The sequence below is a fragment of the Cetorhinus maximus genome, chromosome 4, assembly GCF_964194155.1.
Source record: "Cetorhinus maximus chromosome 4, sCetMax3.hap1.1, whole genome shotgun sequence".
Lineage (NCBI taxonomy): Eukaryota > Metazoa > Chordata > Chondrichthyes > Lamniformes > Cetorhinidae > Cetorhinus > Cetorhinus maximus.
In genome coordinates, this window is record NC_135882.1 from 160,673,225 (window position 1) to 160,686,480 (window position 13,256).

General features: G+C 44.5%; 1 protein-coding gene across 1 annotated transcript in view; it reads right to left on the reverse strand.

Annotated features, from left to right (window-relative positions):
• LOC144679989 (piezo-type mechanosensitive ion channel component 2-like) overlaps window positions 1-13,256 on the reverse strand; it is a 1,019,816-nt gene that overhangs the window by 175,088 nt on the left and 831,472 nt on the right. Inside the window, exons 28-31 of the mRNA XM_078541050.1 lie at window positions 5,225-5,321; window positions 4,217-4,382; window positions 3,807-3,896; window positions 3,517-3,638 (exon numbers count right to left, since the gene is read on the reverse strand). Coding sequence (XP_078397176.1) covers window positions 3,517-3,638; window positions 3,807-3,896; window positions 4,217-4,382; window positions 5,225-5,321 — 475 coding nt within the window. The remainder of the gene's footprint in view (window positions 1-3,516; window positions 3,639-3,806; window positions 3,897-4,216; window positions 4,383-5,224; window positions 5,322-13,256) is intronic.

The window sequence follows — 13,256 nt, forward strand, 5'->3', positions numbered from 1 at the left end:
TCATTTTACATCAGATCATACATCAGTACTTATTACCTTCTGGCTTTTGTCTCAATGGCACTTGATTGAATTAGAGATTCTAAGTTTCTATCAGCTATCTTAACCTATATGTGCCTTTTGGCCAAACAGATTACTATTAAAAAGTATCATTAACAGAATTTAGTGAAATGCTTATTGTTGTATACCATTAGGTAAGAGATATACTACTGTGAACACAGAGGAGTAAATAAGCATTTGAAATCACTGGGATGAAAATCTGGTGGGTTCCATAATAGGAGTACAAGCTACTTCACCATATCAGGGGCTATACGCTGTGTTGAAAAAAAAAAACACCTGGAAAGAGTGTTATGAAAATTACTTACTTGTTGATCACAGTAGGAGTGAATTCTGTAATACTTACTGCGGATTTAATTTGTTTCTTTGTGAGCTTTGTGAATATTAAGCTGAAGATGTTAATGCTGAGGAATGAAACATTTTCTGTTTGGGGTAACCAGTGTCAGCATGCAGTATTCACAAGAACACACATAAGAACACAAGAATTAGGAACAGGAGTACACCATTCGATGCAATCATCGCTGATCTGATTGTGACCTCAACTCTACTTCCCTGTCTGCCTCCCATAACCTTTGACTCCTTTGTTGATCAAAAATCTATCTAACTCAGCCTTGAATACATTCAATGACCTCCAGCCTCCGCAACTCTCTGGGAAAGAGAATTCCACAGACTAATGAGAGAAAGAAATTCTCCTCATCTTAGTCTTAAATAGGACACCCCTAATTTTTAAACTGTTTCGTTCTAGACACCCACAAGAGGAAAAACATCATCTCAGCACCCACTCTATTAAGCCCCCTTCTATGGGCAGAATATTATGCTTGGCGTGCGAGCCCGCGCCCAACACGCCCAAGTGTAAAATGACATGCAATGACGTTGGGTGAGCATCCTGAAGTCATTGCACATCGTGATATTTCGTTCGGCAGGCGCACGCCAGAATGGGCTGTGCGCCCACTGGCAATTATAAGGCCTATTAAGGCCATTAAGAAGCTAATTAAATTCAAATTTATTCAGGCGAAAAGGCTGAGTGGCTTTTACATTTTTGAGGAAACCTTATCCATAGGTGGGATGATGTTTCCTAAGGCAAATAAACATCAAATAAAAATTTTAGTTCTGAATTAAAAACATATCCCAGCTCATGTGACAGAGTCACATGAGGGGACATGTTTTATGACAATTTTATTTCCTTTATTATTTTTTTAAACAGCGCTTCATCTCCCTGAGGCAGCTCCATACCTCAGGGAGAATGAAGCGCTCTTTCATGCGCATGCGTGAACATCGCACTAGGCCCACTCGCCCTCCTCCCCCTCCTCCCGCACGGGCAGCGCTGGGCACTGCTGCTCACGTTCCACGCTGGGCGGGCCTTAATTGACCCGCCAGCGTGAAATTGCGGTGCGGAGCCGATCATGGTTGGCTTCCCAACCGCCCCCGCCCACCCAACCCTGCCAAGCACCCCCTCCAAGGGCAAAGTCCTGCCTTATGTTTCAATAAGATCACTTCTCAATCTGCTCAACCTTTCCTCATAAGATAACCCCTTCATCTCAGAAATCAGTTAGGTGAACCTTCTCTGAACTGCTTCTACTGAAATTATATTCTTTCTTAAGTAAGGAGACCAAAACTGGACACACTATGCCAGATGCAGTCTAAGACCCTGTACAGCTGCAGCAACACTTCCCTACTAATCTTAGAGGAGCAACCCTCCGCATCAGAGTGGCATTTCTAGATTTCCCACACTAGTTCTGCTCATGTCAATGAATGATATTGACTATTTCAATGATTAGGGGATTCTTCTTATTTAACCAACTTTCACCACCTCTTGTACATTCTGGATAATTACCAGTAGTAGCATAATTTGGGATGAAATCTTGTTCTGTATAAAATGACAGGGCGCCACCCCCTCCCCCATCTCCCGATGAACAAGTCACAATGTAAATCTTTTAGCAAACTAGGTATTTCCATCTTTTTTTCAGAGTAGGTTTTGGGTCAAGTAGTATTTTTTTCACCGTATTTGAAATCTATCGAGGTGCATTACTGTAGTTTGGCCTATGGGAGTCAATGAAAGGACAGGCCTGGGAATTATTTTAAGGTTATTTCCTTTTAAACCAAGCAGTACATATATGTATCATTAAGCAGTCACTTGGTTATTGTAAGAACTCTTTGGAGGTAAAATTCATTTTAAACAGTAGTGCAAAACGGGAGATAGTAAATTGGCAAACTACTTTACATACCACCTCATGTTCTTTTTGAATGGATATCAGGTATATAAAAGGGACTGCCTATTCAATATCTCCCCATTAGCCGCACCACCTAAGACAGGTTTCAATCCATAGTACGTCATAATTTTAATCAGCAGGTCAGTTTGATTACCTCTTCAAAACACTCAGAAGAACACTGGCCACTGAGATCATTTACAATGAAACAGTGTAAACCATTTTTAACCCAACCTACTGATAACAGCTTGCTTAATTCTCCAGGAAAATATGAGAATGCATTGTTTAAATTCTGATGTATGTTAATATTATTTTGGAAATGTCATGCTTCTAATAGAATTATAGTTGAATTTTCTGCTCACTATTAATAATGGGATCATAACAACATATAAAGTATACATTGATGGCATTCCTGTAAATAGCAAACAGAAGAAGTCTTCCAGACATTGGGGTCGGTTTTAACTTATCTGCTGTTAATGGGGCAGCAAATGTCTCCAAATGGCATCGGTAACCTTACTGTCTTATTAACCCTGACAATATAGCCAGCTACATTTTAAAAGGTGCCTAAAAAGGGTGCCCAACATACTGCTCAGCTTCAGTGGTAGACCTCTTTTGATTGACAGATTTGGGTCCTGGAACCCAGTTGCCACTTTAGTTTGTAAATAGGCAGAGTGTACGCCGTGCATGCTCCAATCAGTTCCATTGGCAGCACCTAAATAATTTGGGTCATTGCCATCCACCCCTCACCTCCATGACTCTCCGACATCCCCAAATGCTTTTACTTTGATGGTGGTTGTGACAGTCAATATTGACCTGCCTTAACCACGTGTATAGCCAGTGAGCTGCAGGGTGACAAACAGGCATCTCAGCTGGCTGTCCCAATGGAAGCAACCTAGCCTATCGTGGCTGCCTTTTCACTGTCGCTACAGGCGACCAGCTGTGCTCTGCGAGAAAATCATCCAATTGCCATGACCATCTCCAGTGTCTTCTTAATGGGACTAAATCAAAAGGGTACAGGAGGAGTTTAAACTCAAATTAGGTTTGTGTACACATAACTGCAACTTTTCTTTACATAATTGTTGATTCCTGTGCGTTGGTGGCTCTAAATTCTGTAACTTATTGATGAAATATCAAGGGGGTGACCATGCTGCATCTCAATGACAATTGTGATCTGTGATATAACTTAAGTAATATTGGTTAACAATGGAATTAACAAGTGCATGCATAGCACTTCCCATTGCATTTGTTGAAATACCTTCATCATCATCATCTTCCTGCTTCACCTGAGGATCCTGCATATCTACCGACTGAGTCAAACTGAGAATTCTCTCTTTGCCTTTTTTGTATTTTTGTTGTCTTGTTTTGATGCGATCCATCCTATTTAGGATAAGAGAGGAGTACACATGCATTTGGGTTTGAATGGCACATTAGCAACCAATACACATATCAAAGGTTTTTAATCTCGTCATACTCGTTGTCACAAGGTCACAATAGTGACATGGAAAGGTACATTCATACAAATAGTCACTTAGAATGTGGTCCTACTGTCTTTTGAGTTGATCCATTGACTTCTTTTCCTCTTCAAGCCTAGCCTTCACAGCTTTAACAATTGTAGCTTGAAACAGCTCTGCACCTCTAAAATAGGACATAAAGTGTGAATTGTAAGCAAAATATATTTTTTAAAAATTAAGACTAACTGAAAACTTGTGTGATGAAAAAGGCTTTGCTGGTGCAACAAAATTTTGGCATTAATTAATGTTGCATTTCCCTAAAAATGAAGAGAAATTAATATTTACATTTTTGGAAGATATCTGAACAGTTGGTGATCATGAACGGAAATGAATTACAATGTGACTGCATTAATGATAGTATCAAGTAAATGCTAATTTTAATGGCAAATCAAGTATCATGGATTTTCCTATATTTACATAAATATTTATTTATTTTTAACCTACCTCGATGCAAGGATTTGAGCAGATTTTATGTCAGCTACAACATGCAAGAAGTAGTAACTCATGAAAACTCTTCGCTGTAGCAACAGAAAGGAGAAACATATACTGTCCCATATAATGCCTGCTTCATCTTTGGGCAATGGGCATTTCTTTAGATTCTGAGGAGGGGCTAGAGAAGAAGATATTATTTCAACACAGCAATAAATCAAAATTGGATTATGGAAATGATCAACTTTCTATCTTCTATGCTAAATTTTACATTTTTCTTAAATTGCACCAACACACCTTTACTATTTAGTGAAATGTTAACTCTTTGCGTATTTAAGCAATAGTAAAACTTTTCCTTTTTATCAACCTAATGGATAGCCAAAGCAGGACTGGAAGTTTTTTCCAGCTTTGAACTTATTAACATCAAGGTACAGCTTGGCATGAATATACAGCAGATCTCATCTCATAGTGACAAACACCAGGTCACAATAGCAATTTTAACTTCAATTTCAAATTAGGAACAACAAAGGAAAATTGGAAATTTAAAAAATAAAATGATAAAATGTAAAATACACCTCCAGAAAGTGTGTTGAAACTGGGAAATCTGACGGGTTCTAAAATCATTTAGAAAAATGTTCATCAGCTAATAAGATTCAGAGTTATTAGATTTAGCAATGCATCAAGGTTAGATCATTGGCAGTTGATTGGGCAGTGTAAATGGGTTAATGACCTACTCCTGCATAAAAATTGTAATTATTCACTTGATAACCCTGTACACTGCCATCAATTTAATTAATTTTAGAAGTGAGTTCACACGATTCTACATGGAGATATAGAGATTGTGAAACAATTGTACACTTTGCACAGTATTTGCAATTCTAAATAAGAATATATATTTCATTGGAATCATTGATCTTAATTTTGTCCAGTTTGTGGCACAGATTTGACACCTCAAAACTCTGGGAGAATATATTTCTTTACGTAAATGTTTTTGGACAATAAAAGGCTAAATGTATTACTTACGGTCATCATAGCCCTTAACAGTACAAACGAGACCAAATGTTTGGATTAACCAACAGCTTTTCAAGATTAAAGAATTGACGTAGGCACATGCCCCTATCTGGAATAAAAATAGATATTCAAGTGTACATTTTTAAAAACAAAAATTAACGTTGATTTCTTTCTTTAGTTTTGTTAGGAACATAGGAACAGGAGAAGGCCATTCAGCCCATCGAACTGGCTTTTCCATTCAATACGATCATGGCTGATCGAACACTTCAATGCCTTTTACCCACACTATCTCCATAATCCTTTACGTTATTGTTAATCAGAAATCCATCAGTCTCTACCTTAAACATACTCAATGACTGAGCTTCCACAGCCCTCTGGGGTAGAGAATTCCAAAGATTCACAAATCCCCGAGTAAAGAAATTTCTCCTCATCTTGCTCCTATGTGGCTTCCCCCTTATTTTGAAATTGTGTCCCCTGTTTCTAGATTCCCCACCCAGGGCAAACATCTTACCTGCAAGTATCCTGTCTATTCCTTTAATCATTTTGTAGGTTTCAATGCACTCAAGGCACTTAATTATGGAATAGTTTCAACATCTTAAATATATTAGATGGTATCAAACCACTAAATGGATGAATATTTGACTAACAAAACACACTGGGCAGCATTTTGCCCTTGAAGGGCGGGCTAGGTGGGGGTGGGCAGAGGCGTTTGGGAAGCCAAACACCACACACAATCGGCACCGCAATTTCACACTGGTGGGCCAATTAAGGCCCGCCCAGCGTGAAACGCAAGAGGCAGCACCGAGCGCTGCCTGTATAGGGTCGGGGTTGGGGGGGGGAAGTGCAAGCCAGTCGAGCACGTACTTAGCACACGCGCGTGAGTGAGCACTGCATAATCTCCCTGAGGCACAGAGCTGCCTCTGGGAGATGAAGAGATATAAAAAAAAATAAAAAGAATAAAAATGCAATAAAACATGTCCCCTCATGTGACTGTCAGATGAGCAGGGACATGTTATTAATGAAAAATTAAAGTTTTTATTTTATTTTTATTTGCTTTTGGAAACCTCATCTCGCCTGTGGATGAGGTTTCCAAAATAATGCAAAGGCCGCTTGGACTTATCACCTGCCCGCCAACCATTTGGACAGACAGTGAAAATTTTAATTGACAACTTATTGGCCTTGACAGGCCTTTTAATTGTCGGCGGGCAAGCTGCCGGCTCCGGTGCGCGCCCGCCAACCCAACTATTGCACGACTGTGCGTTGAAGTTGGCATGGTCAGCTGACATCAACATGCATCATTTCACACTTGAGGTCAGGTGCGCGGCTGCCCGCCAAGTGAAAATTTTTGCCCATTGTTTAATTTCTGTGCATTGCACTTTTGGTGCCCCTATTCAGCCTTTGAGATAACTAACCCTCGTGAAATACAATTTCATGTTACTATTTTTTCCATACATGAGTATACCAGAACAGAAACGTACCCATCAGGGAGAATTCAAGGATTTCAATCAAGAGAATGGGGTAGTGGGAACAGTGACGATAACTCACTGAAAGAAGAGTGGATGATGAAATGTCGGCATTTGACAATGCTATAGGCCTCAATAGCATGATTATATTGACCCTGAAAATTGCATGCAGCAATCCAGAATCCACAAAGCAACAGCAAAAAAGAAATCAAGGAACCATTGGTCTTGGCTCTTGGGCATATCAGGTAATGAAAATTATTGCCTACCTTAACTATCAGTATTGCTGGTTGGGGTTTGCAACATAAGGACATATAAGTAGGAGCAGGAGTTGGCCATCTGCTTCTTTAAGCCTGCCTCTGTGATTTAATACGATTATGGTTGAACTTCTACCTCAATTCCGCCTTTCTGCACTATCCCCATGATTCTTAATTCCTTTAGCATCCAAAAATCTATTGATCTCTATCTTGAATATATTCAATAACTGAACACCCACCGCCTCTGGGGTAGAGAATTCCAAAGATCTATATCCTTTGAGAGAAGGGATTTTTTTCTCATTTTAGTTCTATATGGCTGATCCTTTATTCTGAGACTGAGACCCAGTTCTAGCATTTCTCAAACCAGGGCAAACATCCTTCTAGCATCAACCCTTTTACTACTATAATTCTTTATATTTTTAATATAAAGAATTTTATATTTACATGAGATCACCTCTTATTCTTCTAAATTACACAAAACATGGGCCTAGTTTACTTAATCCCTCTTCGTAGAACAATCTTAATCTTTGTTGCACTTCCTCCAAGGCTAGTATATGTTTTCTTAGGTAAGAAGACCAGAACTGTTAATGTAACGTTGAACTAATTATTGTATTACTTGCAAGACACAAACAAAAAGAAACATACCTGTCTTCATCTGTCTTTCTACTTGACTCCCACTCTACAATTTTTCCTGTTTCCTTCTCTGTCTTTCTGTTTAACTTCCACTCTGTCTTTTTCTCCATTTTTCTCTCTCTGTTGCCTCTGAGGTATTTTCTCTCATCAACATTTCTGTGTCTTTTTCTCCAATGCTATCAGCTATCGGTTCATCTATCCAAATATTTTTCATTCTTCTATCCATGCATTTATAACCTGTGTGCATGAATTCTGTTGGAAATTCATTGGCCTGAAATATTGACTCTGTTTCTCTCTCCATAGATAGTTGGCAGAATTTTCCGTCCCCATTGGCATGGCGGGCATGAGTGAACAATATGGCGGGAAGGCCAAAAATCGGTTTCACGCCATCGTGAAACCAGTTTGCGATCGTCGCTTCATCTGTCAATGGCGGGCTCCATTTCCCACCGCCAGATTTCAGGAACATGATTTCAATACATCTGCATATCATTATGAGCCCAGAATCAACCACCCATGCTGGATCATCTGGGCACATCGGCATGATTGTTTCACAAAAGCATCTATAAGGCGTGCAGAAGGGGGAATAATTAAGCAGTTAGCAGGCAGGACAGCAGCCTGGAAAGGCGAGTGTACACCTAGTGAGCTGCACTTCGAGGGGAACTCGGAGGCAACCAATGTTGCGCAGCGCTTGCGAGGGTTACCCATTCATCTTCAAGGTTGAGGCAATGTGCATTCAGGCAAGGGCACAGGCAAGTCGCTTTTTCCCAGCTGGCTGACAGTGCAGTGCTGGGGCAAGGGATGCACTGCCGTTGAAGCAAATTGGGGGGAGCAAGGCAGCACAATGTGAGGCGAGTTGGTGGGGGCAAGGTCTGCTCTGCATCTGAGGTGAGTTGGGGTGGGGCAAGGCAGAATGGTGTGAGGTGAGTTGAGGGGTGCAAGGCAGCTCGGTCTGATGGTAGTGCACAACCATATGCAGGTTGGGGGCAGGGAGGCATATGGCCACGCTTTAGGGAAACCTTGCATGAAGTGACGATTCCTCCACAGCTGAGACAGTTCAGGCACAGCCACATTGACATGCTTGGAGTTGGGCCTCTAGCTTATCTGTCCACTCAAGCAATGCAGACGCATGAAAGTGCCACCAAATTCTCCAGAACTTCTCACCCCTCGGGCACAGACTGCAAACTAATAATAGTTTTAGTGGACTGCAGAACAATTAGATGACTGGGCAAGCTGTACGATCTCCTTGCAAAAGCTGGCCATGGAGCAGCCACAGGTGGAGGTGCTCACAGCCCCTTGCAATGTCATCATCCAAGTTTGGACCAGTCTCCCCCATGGTTCTAGCTAACAGCGCAGCCTTGCAGTGTGGGTTGAGAGAATACCTGCGCCTGTGCTGAGAGCACAGCATGCAGTCCTGGACGAAGCTGCCGCCAATCGGTCAGGTGGAGTGGGCAGGGTTTCTGGCAGTCATGCAGCGCATTAAACTCTGGCTATCCAATTAGTGGCCAGCACTCTGAGATGCGTAAAGGGGCCTTCAGACTTAACCAAGAGAGGCTCTTAGTACACACACGCTAACCCATGTCTCTCTTTCATCCTGCATGAGCATTAAGCCGGGTGACCAAGCTGTATGCCTCATGGCTTACAGGGAGTGGAGACAAAGGAGGAGAGAGCAACAGAGGCACCTTGCTGGGCCGAGGGAGGAGCAGCACCCTCAAGAAGGGGTGGCTGGGGCCCTTACACACACCACTCAAGAGCCACAGTGGGCCATTGCTGATCAACACTAACTAGACCCAGGGTCTATAGGCAGCGCTTGTCATTCCTGCAGATGACCGAGAACAGTGTAGCTGAAGACTGCGCACGTCCAGGGAACTAGTAGATCACATCTGCCATCTGCTGCAGAATTTGGTGCCATGGGGACATGGAGGCCATCCACTGCCAGTGGCCGTGAAGTGACCGGGGCGCTCACTTTTTAAGCCAGTGGCTCCTTTCAGGAATCCACAGGCAATCCCTTTGGATTGTCGCAAGCCTCCAGGCACAAATGCATCTGTGAGGACACGGATGCTATCTTCGCGAAGGCACGCAACTTTATGTATTTCACCTGGGATCAAGAAAGCTAGGAAGCAAGAGCATTGGGATTTGCCCAGATCCCAGGTTTCCCACAGGTGCAGAATGCCATCGACTACACTCACATAGCGCTAAGATCTCCGTGGTAAAAAGCAGTTAACTATGTCAACCACAAGGGCTTCCATTAGCAGAATGTTCAGCTGGTGTGTGACCACCGCAAATGCATCCTACAGGTCTGTGCACCGTTCCCAGGGAGTGTCCATGACTCCTACTTTCTCAGTAGGTCTCAGATCCCAGACATCTTCCAGGGTTCAGGGAGGCTGCAGGCTTGGCTCCTTGGGGACAAGGGCTACCTGTAGAGGACAAGGCTGATGACACCTGTGCGGCGGGCTCAGAGTGCAGCACAGAGAATGTACAATGAAGCTCATGCTGCGACTCATACTTTGGTGGAGCAAACACTCAGAATGTTGAAAATGAGATTGTGATGCCTTGACTGGTCTGGTGGAGCTGCAGAGGATGTCACGCATCGTCATTGCCTGCTGTGCCCTTCACAACCTGGTGCTGCAACGGGGAGAAGAGTTGGCTGAGGAGAAGATGGAGGAGCTGCACGTCTCCTCCGATGAGGAGGTCCTTGAAGGTGAGGATGAAGGTGCTGAGGCCATCGCACTGGCCAGACAAGGCAGGCGCGCTTGGGAGGCCCTCGTAGTTAGACTTGTGGAGGACGATGAAGGCATGCAGTGAGGAGACACCATAGATCCTCGTGTTGCATCTGTGAATGTTTGACTTCTGTCCGCCTAATGGCAGCGCACATACCCTCTGTGATAATGTTCCTGTCATGGAGTTGCAGCAGATGTCCATTGTGCCTACATTCAAAGAGAATAATGATGACATGCAGTGGGACACTCCATAGATCCTCACATAGCTTATGGAATAAAAGCAAAATATTGTGAATGCTGGAAATCTGAAACAAAAACAGAAAATGCTGAAAATACTCAGTAGGTCTAGTGGCACGTTTCAAGTCCATATGACCCTTCTTCAGAGCTCTGGGTCATATAGACTCAAAACGTTAACTCAGTTTTTCTCTCCACAGATGCTGCTAGACCTGCTGAGTTTTTCCAGCATTTTCTGATTTTGTAGCTTATGTGAATGTCTGACTCCTATCTGGCTGAAGCAGATCGCTTGTGCTCTGTGAACAGGGTCATATTATGGAGATGCAGTGGAGAAAATTTAACTTCTCCTGATCCTATGGCATCTTTCGTGAGCTGAACCCTTCAGGACCACACTATCACCGTGCACAGATGCTGATGAGATGGAGGTCCATCCTCACCTCAAGGATGCTGAGGGCACACAGGGAGAATGACAGAACTCTGAGCTGCCAGCCCAGGACATTCTGGCAGCAATGATAAGCCCTATCAAGGTGCTGGCATGACTGATGTGTCCAGTGACAGTGAAGGTGCACTATCAGTGTGCTGGGAAGGTTGCACAAAGCACAGGGAAGAGGTCCTGGACTGAGACACCTGCCTTTATCTTATGCAGTGAACAAGGTTTCACATCTGAGTGACATGAGCAATGCTCATCAGAACAAGGAGCCATAGGCAAGAAAATATTCTTGGAAGTTTATTTACAATAATGAACATCATGTACAAGTGATTAACACCCATGCCCAGGCTGTGCAATTACATCTTCTTAGCTTTCCTAACCCTGCCGCTACATCTTGGTGTTCCCCCGACATCCACAGCGGAAGTGGAGACAGCCTGCTGACTGCTACGCCCTGTCTGTGATGACTTTGGCAGGCAACCTCAGGAGGGCCCAGGCCTGCTTTCGGAGTCCTGCTGTGTGGTAGTGGCTTCCTCCTTGGCCTGCAGAACTGGAGCTGCTGGGGTCACAGGATGACGGGATTCGGATGGGCCGGATGCCCCCAGAGTCACCTGTGTGGATGGGCCCAGGGTATGCACCTGCTGATCCTCCTTCCTATGGGTACCTGAGGGCCCCTGGCTGACTTAATGGGAAGCTAGAATGAGACTGAGGTGCCCTGCACCCCTCTTGCATTTACAACATTGGAAGCCAACTATGGCGTCAGCAATGGTGTTCAGCCTGCGCAGCAGTGCAGGACAGATGTCCTGACCAAGATCTCTATGGTAACTGCCATCCTGCTGATGTTGACTTTGGTACATTGGCATGCCAGCACGATCCCCTCGGACTGAAGGTGACAGACGTTTCCATCGTGCCTTGCAATCTGAGGAATGCAGCTGTCATCCCTTCCTGTTGTTCCCATGATTGTCACTGCAGCTCCAACAACTGATTGAGCACCGAGTTCAGAGGCTCATCATCTGACTCGGACTCAGCAGATCCTTTGCCTCCAGCAGTCCCCTGAGTGCCTCGGTGTCCTTGCCTCCATCTGCTGTGGAACAGATTGTGTGCTGTGCTCACCAGATAGGGAACCTGAGCCTGCTTTACATGTAGGTCCAATCAAGGTGTGTGTCGCTGTGCTGGTGGGAGGTGTGGGTGAGCACTGTGTCGGGTCTTTGAAAGTGCTGTCCTCAGGGTCCTCATCTGAGGCGCTGCTGGCACTGGAGTTGGGGCCAAGGTTGTCCAAGGGCAATGTGGCAGATGTGCGTCTGAGAGAAAGTGGAGATTATTAGTGCATGGCTGCCACGCTACACAGAACAGAGGACTCACAGTTGAGTTGCTACAGGGATGATCTGATGCATGATCCTCACTTGGATGCTTGGCACCAATCTTGCCATTGCCACAGGAAACAGTCCACGTCCTTTCCGACCAACTCTTACACGTAGCATTCGAAGGGAGTGAGGACCTTGATGTCTGGCACTGCACACCCCTGATCTGGTACCTCTCTTTTATTGTGCGTGACCTTGTCCTGCAGAAAGGCAGACGGAGAGAATGTGAGCAAGGCGCTTGCCCAGCCAAATGAGAAGGATACCAGGTGTGCACATATGTGTACTCAGTGGAACCATGGATGGGATGAGGAGGTGATCTCCAGAGGAGATGAGGCCAGATGGAGATGTGAGGATGTGTGTGAGCAAGTGAGTAGTGATGTCCCTTGAGCTGGTAGTGAGTGAGATGCCAGTGAATGTGTGATGGGCCTGTGAGTGGGAGAGTTTAGAATGATGAGATAGTTGACTTACCCTGGCAGCACGGATGAGACCGTTCATCCTCTTTCTGCACTGGATGGCCGGACCTCTTGTTGAAGCATTGGCACTGACCTCTGCTGCTGCCGTCTCCCAAGTCGGATTGGTGATGTTGCTGCCCCTCCTGCTGCCAGGGCCTGGGTAGAAGACATCACAGAAGGCCTCCATGGCGTCCAAAAGGCATTCCAGGGACGCTGAACCCGGGGTGGGGGGGTGGTGGTGCTGCAGTCTTTTTGCCTTTCAGGACCATGTCTTCTGTGCAGCAGTCCTGGGTTGGAAGCACTGAGAGGTGTGTGCGCGGCTGCACTTTAAATTTAGCGCATGAGGAAGTGGCGAGGTGATGGCATGACGGGCAAATCGTAGACCGCCCGCCAGCGAAACAGCATGTATCCCAGCAATGCATGATTAATAAGGCGGGATTGGGATGATATAGCATGAAAATCCACCATTGCGGTCAGCGGGTAAAACGTCCTTTTTGCAGCTC